Source organism: Thunnus albacares, chromosome 12 (assembly GCF_914725855.1).
Source record: "Thunnus albacares chromosome 12, fThuAlb1.1, whole genome shotgun sequence".
NCBI lineage: Eukaryota > Metazoa > Chordata > Actinopteri > Scombriformes > Scombridae > Thunnus > Thunnus albacares.
This window is the reverse complement of record NC_058117.1, coordinates 14,884,087-14,895,723: the sequence shown is the minus strand read 5'-3', so window position 1 is coordinate 14,895,723 and position 11,637 is coordinate 14,884,087. Positions and strand designations below refer to the sequence as shown.

The following is an 11,637-nucleotide window of genomic DNA, read 5'->3' as shown; positions in this document are numbered from 1 at the left end:
TAGATTAGTTTATGTTCTACTCAAGTGTATATTGTTGTATCCACAGCATTTAGTCTGTGATTTGCATATCATGTAATGAAACATAAAAAAACAAAGGAAAAAAGTAAAAGTGGATGTGTCTCTATCTCATGTGTAGTATCTTGATACTACTATCAGACATATTGAGCTATAAGAGCCTTAAAAAACTGGAGTTGAGCATGTGTGTATTTTAATGTATGACTGAACTTTTACAGGGTGACATCATCACCACACAACAATGACCAGAATGTGAAGGACATGTGACCATGGAGACTTGCTACTGTTTGTCAGATCTTACAAGAAAAAATTCTCTGTGCATGTCTCATTCCAATTCTTTCTTTTTCTCCACTCATTGATCACTCATCTTCCAGCTGTCTCCCTCCTCTACAGCTCTTCATTCTCACCTCAGTTCTTTTCCCGCCATTACTTACAGACCACTTTTCCAGGAACCTGTCTCTCTAACCTATTTTCACTTCCTCTCTCCTCCTCTTCCATCACTTTGACCCGCCATGGCTTCCTCCTTCCATTATGATTTTATTTCAGTATTCTGGCATTCAGGCAACGACAGACAGACAACCTTGTTTATCACTTTCTCTCTCCTTCTTCCCTTCTTTCTCTCACTCTTCTGGCTTCCAGCGAGCAGCAACGAGCAGTCAAGCTCATCTCCTGGCCAGAGAAAACAAAACCAAAGCCACATTCCCCGAGCTCAATTTGCTGTTACGTCTCAGCTCTGTGAATTGTGAGTTTTCAAGCTTGACGTCTGGAGGAGTATCTGGGTGGCTTGTGGCTGCTAATCTGCTCACACCACTTTGTGTGTGTGTGAACTCGAGGAATTATGTCTATTCCAGTCCAAAAAAAAAAAAAAATCACACTAAAAGCTCTGTATTGGTTACTCAGTTGCAGAAAGCAACTGACAAAAGTTGTCTGAGAAATTTCTAAAGTTACACTCAATATGGAGTCCCCTCTGCATCTATAGTGAGTTTGAATCTCCCCCCTCTTGACAGAAATTGAGAGTACCAAATGCCAGGTCTAACAGAGTGTGACTTTATTTTTAATCTCTCATGTTATTAAACTGTTAAATGCTCATAATATGTCAGCTGATGATTCTTCCATATAAGAATTGGTGGTTTTGGTGATGTGTTTAATTATAAATGACTGGGTTGCATGGTGATGAGTGGTTGTATCCTTTGTTTAATGCAATGTTGTCACTTTATTTACACTGCATTTTATATGAGCTTGTGTGGCAGGTTTTAGCATGTGTTTCACATATTTAAATCATATGTTCAATGTATTTTATTATGTTTTATGTATGTAGTACTGTTCAAGTGTGTGTTAGTTCTATATTTTGCAAGAAATATTTTTACTTTGGATTAATTGAATGTGTTAGTGTCAGCCTCAGACATATATTAATAATATTTTTCATATCAGCCATGATGATAAATAAATTAAAACCAGTTCTCTTCTCTTCTCTTCTCTTCTCTTCTCTTCTCTTCTCTTCTCTTCTCTTCTCTTCTCTATAACCTCCACTCAGTGACAATTAAAACTCTATTATTTTTTCTGTTTAATTTTATTCTAATTATTATTTATTTATTCATGTATTTATTTTTTCTCTTGCGGTCCAGAAATAAACAACAATATGTTGTTTTAAGTGTAAGTGTAAAAGTCGTATTATATTAAACATACAATGTGTCTTCATACACTGCATTCTTGACATTTCTATTCTATTCTATTCTATTCTATTCTATTCTATTCTATTCTATTCTATTCTATTCTATTCTATTCTGTAGGAACCACTCTACGCAGGAAGTAGTTTCCCCACACGGACGTATTTCACTGAAAGCACCCAGGTGTCATCATACGATGCGAGCTGTTAGCTTCTTGTACGTGAGCTCTATCAGCGTATTCAGCGAGTAATTAAACTTCTGCCGGTGCCGCTTATCTTGAGAGGTGTTTGCTTTTCAGAAGGAGTGTCCAGCTGGGTGTGAGCTGTGTCTGAAGCTGCGGTATCGTTTGCTGCTCTGTGCTAACCATTAGCCAAGTGCTAACAACAGTGACAGCAACTTTAGCTACATGCGTCTACCGTCGCTGTCATTTTCAGTGGCAGACGATCAGCAGGGATCCAGGAGACACTGACAGGTACATTTAGACGTATTTTTTAGGCATTCGGGGGTTAGCGTTATGATATTACCGTTTTGGCAGTACCATGTTGTGTATTCAGTTAGCAGTGTGCCAACTTAACTTACACCATATGCCAGTGCACCGCAAGTTGTATAAGAGAAGTGTCAGCCATGGTTGTTGTGTTGATGACATGCCTACCTTTAACGTAACGTAGAAACAATTATTCTAAATTCTGCTGGGGTCGTAATTTGTATTTATAGTATTTTTTAATGGTTGGGGAGAATAATTTAGGTTAATGAACCCTATGTAGCTTTCTAACTTAGATTTCTGCTTATCACTTATTTGTATATATTGCATCTAGATCTGTATCATATTCCTATCATACACATCTCTCATTGTCATCTTGTGCTGCCAGATGTCCCTCCTTGGATCAGTAAACTCTCAGTTTATCTTTTTTATATAATCATATCTTAATAGACTTCAATATAAAGATAGAGGAAAAAAACACTGCTCACAACAGAGAGTTGAGGTACATGTAACTGTAGTCAAAGTCCAGCATATACAAAAAGAGTTTTGCACATCCAAATCAATCAAAATACCCCTTTCAATTCTATTCTTTTGAATTTTCATGCTCACCCCTTGGGGGTTGAATGTATGCACTTTTTGACCATATATTCTTCAATGTGTAATAGGCATTTAGCTTTTGTGTTGAGTCTCTTCAACCTGTCAACAACAATGAGTGTTAAATTAAATCTGAGTACATCAGCGAAACAAAAATATACACATGTAAGTACAGATTATGTAGCCTTGTATGTGGATAAACATATTAATGTTAGTTCTGGTCACTTTATATATAAACAATTGTATTTTGTATAACTTTGATTCTCTATGTTTCTCTCTCTTTCTTAGCCATTCCCCAGCAGACATTATGGAGCTCCAGGCGGTGTTGATGGCAGCTGGTGGGGGATCTCGTATGACTGATCTGACGTACAGCACTCCCAAACCAATGCTGCCTGTTGGCAATAAGCCCCTCATGTGGTACCCGCTTAACTTGCTGGAGAGAGTCGGCTTTGAAGGTGAGAGCTGGATTTTTATGCCTCCTTGCTGGCAACAGCCTTCACTGGAGGCGTTGGGCTTCATTCACTAATATGTGCGTAGAAATGTTCTTACTTTGCACACAAAATAAGTGCACATGCAAAATTACTGTTGGATTCATGACACATGCGCACCGGCCAATTTTGTTCTTACCACTGTCCGTATGTTGGTGAATCAGAATCATTCTAAATTGACAGACGCGTGCCTGCTATCGGTAATTAGCATACTACCACACCCCCATTTCTCTATGTAAGGAAAGCTCTGTTGGAGCCTTGCAGCAGTGCAGAGAGCTGTCACTCATTGCAAAGAGGGCCGTGATGGTAAAAATGTAGAAAAACTTTACTGCTAGTGAAATGCAAACAATAGTTTCAGAAGTAGAAGCCAAAATAGGCAGATTTCGTAGCCTGATTGTAAATCCTGTGTACAGCCTGCATACCTGTTGCCTCACTACCACACAGTATGTCCATAACAAAATAAAAAGTTTGTAAATGTGTAGATTTCTGGAATTGATCCAAATAAATCTCTACTGCTGTGCCAGGCGCACATCGTGTTTTGTCTCAATCCACAACAGGCCATGATGTACTGAAGGCAGAGCATCTCCCTGTGCTACCACTGAACTATCAGGCTGTGAGGAACACTGAACAGGCTGCTGGTTAACCAGCTGCATATATCATGGCCAAATCTGTGGGGTGGTGGAAAAAATTGATTCTAAGATGCATCCTGATGCAGACATGGACGATTCTGCAGCGATTCACAAATGTCAGAAATTGACTTTCTAAATATTAATAACGTAAAAGGCAGTGCAGCTGCAGCACCCGGACAGTCAACAGCGCCCACGCACTAGAGTGGAGCAAACTCCAGCAGTAACAAACGAGACTGGCCGACCAACACACACTGCAGGATTAAACATTAAACAACTTAAACCAACTCTGAGATGAAGAAAATAACTTGGTGCTCAGTCTGTTTCACCTCAAAAACCCTGCGCCCACTCAGCATCTTGGACAACGATGGCTTTCCCCAGAGCTAACGGTGCAGCAGAGAGGCTGCTCTCCACTGCTGGAGACATAACGTTAATAACAACACAGTGGAGCACTCCACCTCCCCCTCATTTTGTTATTCTCATAATTAATCATTAATGAGTTCATTAATTCAGTTAACTTTTTAATATAAAAAGGCTGCGGACCATTTATCTTATCTGCCAGTTATGTTTCATATTGTATTTCAGTGGACTTAGGACACCAATGAATGGTTCGGCACACAATATACTGGAGCAAGAGACTGAAAAATCCCCCCTCCCTTTTTCTATTCACTCAATCAAGAACCAATTCTGAATTGATACCAAAGAATCGGAATTTAATCGAATCGTGAGATTCCCAAAGATTCCCACCCCTACAAATCTGACGGGGGAAATTAATCGCTGTCACATTCCAATATGGAAATTCTGATATATAAGCTAAGAACATATTGATGAATCTTGGATTTGTGCTTAAAATGCTTGTACGTTTTCAGCACAGATTTGTGTGTACGCACTGTTTGTGAATGACGCCCAATATGTTTTCAGGTTTTCCGTCCATCTGTCTGTCCATCCGTCCCATCCTCATGAACTCTTAGGAACTCCTTGAAAGAATTTCTTCAAATTTGGCACAAATGTCCACTTGGACCTCACAAACACATTTTTGGCCGTAACTCAATAATTCAAAGTTTCACACAAATGTTTAATAGGATGAAATGATGAAGTGATGACATTTTATATCCCAAAGGTCAACTTCACTGTGACATCATAATGTTCTGCAAAAACACTTTTCAGGCCATTATTCAACACCATAACGCAGTCCAGAAGGGGAGATTGTGACTGTATTTCACATTTGATCAGATACTGAATCAGTGACACTAATTTTGGGTGTCCACCTTGAAACTGTGGTGATTTTAAAGATCTTCTGTGCTGCCGGGTTGAAGATGTGTGTGAAGCATCCACGTTTTAGAATTTGTAGCTTCTTTGCAGCAACATCCATATCTGAAGCATCGTCTACTGACTACAAATTTGTGTTCTGTCAGAATCAGCTTTATTGGCAAAGCATGTGAATACATACAAGGAAAATACACTTAATACCTTTTAATTAAATTCCTTCAATGTCTTCACTACAAATATTATGAGTCTAGACAGAGATGGGTGTAAACTGCAACTTCACCAGTTGGCAGAGGCAAACAACTGCAAGGCGGTATTTCTAGTTTTAAAATTATACTTCTACTTCTGTCACGATAGTAACTATATCACTCCTATTACTACCATTCCTGTTGTTATTACTGGTTCCAGTAATATTATAATTAATCAGATGGTGTCCTATTAATTTGAACAGTACAGTAGATCTAGAAATCTTAAATCATTTTAAAGCTACTTTTTCTTGTCATTACAAATTATTGGACAAAAGATGGATGAAAGAATAATTTACAAATACGACGTCCTGTCAGCCAGGCCGGTCACTGAAACATTTCCTTTTTACATTGAGTTAAGTGGGTCTGATGGTAGTGGTAGCATTTGAGCTATGAGCCCTCCGTCCATACTACGTGTCATCCATACTACGTGTCAGTGGCAGGGGTGGAAAGTGTTCCAGCAATGCTCTGGTATTCTTGGTTTCCACATAAAATGTAAAGAAGCAAAAATACAGCCTTGTGTAAATTTATGTGGCCCACTTGGAAAACTTGGAATCAAAGATGCGCAAACTTCATTTTAGCATTAATGTGGAAAAGAGAACCATTAAGGGGAAAAAAAGCATGTACTCAAACATAATGACTGTGACTGTTAGTGGTTTAAATGTTTAGAAAAACAGACATTGTTGCGTTTGATCATTTTCCTGGGACAAAGGCAGGATGATAGAAATGATCATACAAACTAAAATATTTTGACTTGTTTAAAAATTACACCCAAGTAATTCATGTCAATTATGAAAATCTAACCTCACTGTTCATTGCGGCTGTTTAAGTCACAGAGCAACCAGGGAACTACAGACGGCAGTTCTACGGGCAATTTGTTGTGATAAATTGCAGAATGTAATGTTATAGTTAGTCCACATTTCCTCCACTTTCCTGTGCAGGTTTGAAACACATGCAGATGTAATTCTCAAAGAGAGAATACAACATCTGGACAGATTTTCAAGTAAATAATAAAGTTTATCTTTGTTATTTAAACACATTGAAAGTAAAAAGGAATCAGTTACTTAAAGAAAATATGTGCAAAGATACTAGCTACATTATAATAGGACAAATCTTAATACTTTCCATCCACTCATGGTCAGTCATGGTCAGTGGCAGTCATGCTGTTTGGTACTGTTAGGAAGTAGGAACACTCCACCGCTCATTTATTTTATTTAGTATTAAATTTACAACTGTGCTGCTTTTTCTAGATGTACTTTCACCAGCTTGTCAGCACATCATCAGCCATTGTCAGGTGTGCATTTCCTGTCTACAATTACAGTCCAGACTTTTGCCTCTTGTGCTGCAGCATGCAGTAGAGGTCCAGAAACTCTGGGCATATAAAGGGATTTGTTGCAGTGTGCTGGTCTTGCCAGTAAACAGGGCTGTTCATTATAAAAGCCTGTAGCTCCTCACTACCCTAAATAAAACTATGTTTCTATACATAATCGTCCTGTGTGGCCAGCAGTTTACGGTGTGCAGCCAGCTAGCCAAAGCCCTGCAATTTGGTTTTACTAGGCTGACACAGCTATAGTGGGCAAATGCCTGGTAGAAAACATTTTATGCAGACAAGGGTAATTAAACTAGACAGACTTTGCAATGTTTTAGATTCATAAAGTGGCCCAGTAATGTTATTGCCAATTTTATAAAAAAAAAGTGGAGCAGTGGTCATAGACAGCTAATGTAAATTAGTCTCCTTTTTTCTTGGGCATCTTTATATTGATTAAGGCATTACTCTTTGCATACAATGTTATCAGCTTTGTTTGAGCAATATTAGAAATTTAGGTTTACATAAAATTGACTTTGGCTTTGTAATTATTTTTCCATTAAAATAGAGTCATACGAGACTTTTAAACATGTCTGTGTATTAAAAACAAAATATAATGGACATAAGGCTATAATGGACTACATGACATGTTTTTATTTCCTGATGATTCATGCATTTATTAGGGATTTTCGTGTGGAAATTATAATTCTAGATAAATCGACACACAGCTTTAGAAGCAAGAAAGGGATTGTGTTAACTTGAAAGAAACTACAAAGTAAATAGCACAGTAGAAACCTACAGTATCTTCCAGTTCTCTGTTAGTGCTCTTGACATTTATCAGGTTATCTGCTGTATACAAAGTCTCATAATTACATGCTTTAAACTGTTTTCAGAGGTGATAGTGATCACCACCAAAGAGGTCCAGAAGATGATGAGCACAGACCAAAAAATGAAGCTGGAGGTGAAGATGAAACTCGATGTAGAGTGTATCCAGGAAGATGGAGACATGGGTACCGCTGATGCTCTCAGACACATCCAGCATAAGATCAAGGTGTGTGTTTTTGTGTCGACCTGAGGGGACTAATCATTCACTACTTAGGGGGATATATATATATATATATGTATATATGTTATATAGTTTCAGATACAGTTCAGCACAAATATATTTCAAGAAAATTTAAAAAAAAGTAAGTGACTAAACTTAGAATGTACCCCTTAAAAATGTATGTTGTTAAGTGAATAAAAATGTATATAGTATTCAAAAGGGAGTTCAATTCCCATCATATTCCCACTGACGTATACAAAATAATGATGTGTGGGGTGTAACCTTGTTTTGTGCATGATGAAATCCCACACTGGTATTGCTAAGGAGAATTTTTTAAAAGTCTCAAGGAGTCCATGACAAGTAAATGTTAGGTAAAGTTAGGTGGTTTATTGCATCCATTCAAATACAATCAGGTTTCTGCATTGCCATAAGATTTAAAAACATCTTATTACAAATATAATCAACATATAAACACATAATGACGAAGATTTACATTCATATTCAACATTTACTTGCATACAGCTTGAAGACACAGGTAATTACAGTGTTTTTAAGATGGTTTGCTGTAACCCTGCTGCCCCAATGTCCTGTGTTTTAAATGTGTTTTTTCACTTCAATTAATGTCCAGAATAATTGTTTTGTGAATTGTTAATCCAAGCTTTGTTAGCTCTAATGGTACGTTCAACATAGCAATATCATCCCCCAAAAATCAAACTTTATTTTTTTACCACTTGTCTTTTTTTTTAATCAAATTTATAGTCCAGTCCAATTTACCTTTACTGCCAGTTCCCTCTGACCTTTATGGTCTACTTGGAGAATCAAGACACCAACTGAAACCAGACTGTTCTGAATTAATGAAAAGAGTTATTCAAAAGATCAAAGTATTCCAGCCCTATTAATTAAATAATGTTGACGTTTTTGAGTATGATAATCTTCTTTACATCACAGCAGTTACATTGAGTATAGCGTTAATCTGTGGTGGTAGGCGAGACACTGCATGATACCAATTGCCAGTGAACTGTAAGTTAGTGTTTCGTAATGACTGGGACTGTTTTTGTGTGTGTGTAATACCAACCCCCCTGAAAAAGTTGCTGAAAGAGATGGAGACACAGAAGAAAAATTACAAAGATTGTGGGGGAGGTTTAGTTGGGCGGTGTGTGTACTGCTCGGTGACCACTGATCCGTGCCTTTCCCTCCCCCGGATGGCCAAGGCTGCTGAAGTGCCTCATTTCACCTTTTTAAAATACACACAAACATGCACTGGCACACACATTTGCACATGCTGACATGGTATCCTTGACCCCCAACCCCAATTTCCAGAACCCCTCTGTATCCTGCCTGCTGATCCCTCCATCCCTCCCTTCATCCGATTCTCTTTAAACAGATGAGGTCATGGTTAAGACTCAAACTCCCTGTGCTGCCAGTTTACCCAGTGCGCCATTTATTCTCCTCTTGTAGTCCAGCACATCTGTGCAACATTTGTGTTTGGGTATGTGAGGGTATGTGTCGTTCCTCTGTATATGCCATGGCTCTGACTGACCTCCTGTGACAAAGAAGATGTGTTTGTATGAGGTTTTGTGTGGTTTAGAAATGTTTAACTGTGAATTTCTAACACAGTTGCTCTTGTTTACTGTTTGACTATCAATGATTGTCATATAGTTGGCTGTTTATAGAAAACTATTTTATACAGTCTAATTATTGCATCCTATTTGGTTTCTCCACAAATTCAGGGAGTGGATGAAATATAGATCAACTTAAGAGTTGCTGTTCTTATCGCTGCAACTCTAAATTGATTTTTGAGTTCCAAAAAGCATAAATACATCATATAGACTGTGCTGATGGGGGAAAAAAAGTCAGAACTTGTAAGCACACAGGACAGTCAAATAAAGCTGCTAATTAGGGCTGCAACTAAGGATTATTTTCATTATCGATTAATCTATCAATTATTATCTTGATTCATTTTATTAATTATTGGGTGACGTCCTCAAATGTCTTCTTATGTCCCAACCAACAGTCCACAACTCAAAGATATTCTGTTTACTACGATAGAAGACTAAATAAACCAGAAAATATTCACATTTGAAAAGCTGGAATCAGAGAATTGAGACTTTTTTTTTGTCTTAAAAGAAATGACTCAAAATGATTAATTTGTTATCAAAACAGTTGCCAGTGAATCTTCTGTCGATCGACTAATCATTGCAGCTCTACTGCTAACTGTACAAAAATGAATTAAACCAGAATGGTATTCAGTGAAGTCAAGCTTTTGGATTCATTTTGTATTTAATAGTCTCTTGAGGAATGAGCTTGACATGACTCATTCAATATTTAATCTATTAGGAGTATTTTCAGACTCTTAGTCACTGCAGTGCATTGTATACTAATAAAGTGAGGATTTACTGTACTGCACTAAGAAACATAATTGGCATTTAAGGTAACTGATGCTCAAGGTCATAATTTGACTGAAACACTCCTGAAACCAACAGTCTCAGTTCAAAAATGTCTTTAAATGTGCTTTTTGTCTATTAAAGGTGCAGTATGTAGGATTTAGTGGCGTCTAGCATGTTTGGTTTGTCCGTTTTGGGCTACTGTAGAAACGTGGTGGGCTCCGTGGAAGAGGACCCGCTTCCTGTGTAGATATAAAGGGCTCATTCTAAGGTAACAAAAACACAACAATTCTTATTTTCAGGTGATTATACACTAATTAAAACATACTTATGAATATTATATTCCATTTCTGCCAAGTCCGTTCCACTACATGCCGCTAAATTCTACACACTGCATCTTTAAGAGTATACCACATCAAAAGTACATTTGAAGACATAAATCTTCACAGCGAAATCAGTCGGCTTCGCTTTTGAAAACAGATTTAGAGACTTAAAACGCCAAATTTGTTGTGACAAGTGAGTTTAATGTGTTTTTTCCTCTGGCATTTGAATGGGTCCATACAGATTCTTATTGTTCGCTTTGCTCAAGAGTCCTTTATTAAATGCATAGTATAACCACACACACACACACACACAAACACACACACACACACACACACACACACACACACACACACACACACACTTAACCAGGACGAGCTCCAGCATGCTCCCATTGAGAATAGTCGAGTTCCTAATCCTTTGAGCAGCCAGCGAGATTAGAGGCATTGAGTTACACACACTCACACACTGGAGGGTGATGAGTGAAGGACCGTAACCATGGCCTGCCAAATCCCAGCACAGAAATCACTCAAACTGTCAAACTGATGTATGAGTACAGTATAGACACACACACTCACTCATCTCTTTACACAAACACCCTCCCATGAGGGGATTTGGTGTAACCTATCAAACTAAATACTTACAGGAATCAGTGTACATTCTGGGTGAGCTGAGTAGGTCATTCCTCTTGATTATTGAAAAGAGAGATTACATGCAGCATATTTTATTTTGTTTAGTCTTAGTTCAAACGGTGAAGTAACACAAAAGTGGACGGATACGCCTGATTATTGCCCTGGTCTTTCACAATAAGCCAAACTAGTGAAAGGAGTACTTTACATGCACTTTTCGCTTTGTATGCTTAAAGCCTCTTTGACATTTTCATTATCACTCAGGTTTAATCACCTGGCAGGATGAGTGTATGCAAGCTAAAATAACCATATATACATCGGAGTCGCTGATTCAAAAGTTCACCTTTCGTCTACATATGTTAGTAAACCTTTAAGCCACATGACAAAAGGTGAAGAGAGATACATGAGAGATGGAGCTGAGGCTTTTCATGTGAGGGGTTTGTATGGTAAATATGTAGCTGGATTAAAAAAAAGTGGAGGGAATAAGCACACCTATTCTAGTGATGTGCTGGCTTGCAGGCATACAAAAAAAAAGTGGATATCTGCACACTCATAACTCAGGTTAATTTA

General features: G+C 37.9%; 1 protein-coding gene across 4 annotated transcripts in view; it reads left to right on the top strand.

Annotated features, from left to right (window-relative positions):
- The first annotated feature begins 1,811 nt into the window (after positions 1-1,811).
- The window catches only part of eif2b3 (eukaryotic translation initiation factor 2B, subunit 3 gamma), a 38,126-nt gene continuing 28,300 nt past the window's right edge, over positions 1,812-11,637 (top strand). The window contains exons 1-4 of one of the 4 annotated variants that reach the window (XM_044367795.1): positions 1,812-1,898; positions 1,981-2,154; positions 3,046-3,212; positions 7,582-7,739. In XM_044367795.1, coding sequence (XP_044223730.1) covers positions 3,065-3,212; positions 7,582-7,739 — 306 coding nt within the window. In that variant the 5' untranslated portion in view covers positions 1,812-1,898; positions 1,981-2,154; positions 3,046-3,064. Of the gene's footprint in view, positions 2,155-3,045; positions 3,213-7,581; positions 7,740-11,637 lie in introns of all 4 variants that reach the window. The other 3 variants (XM_044367797.1, XM_044367796.1, XM_044367798.1) reach the window with 3 other exon arrangements.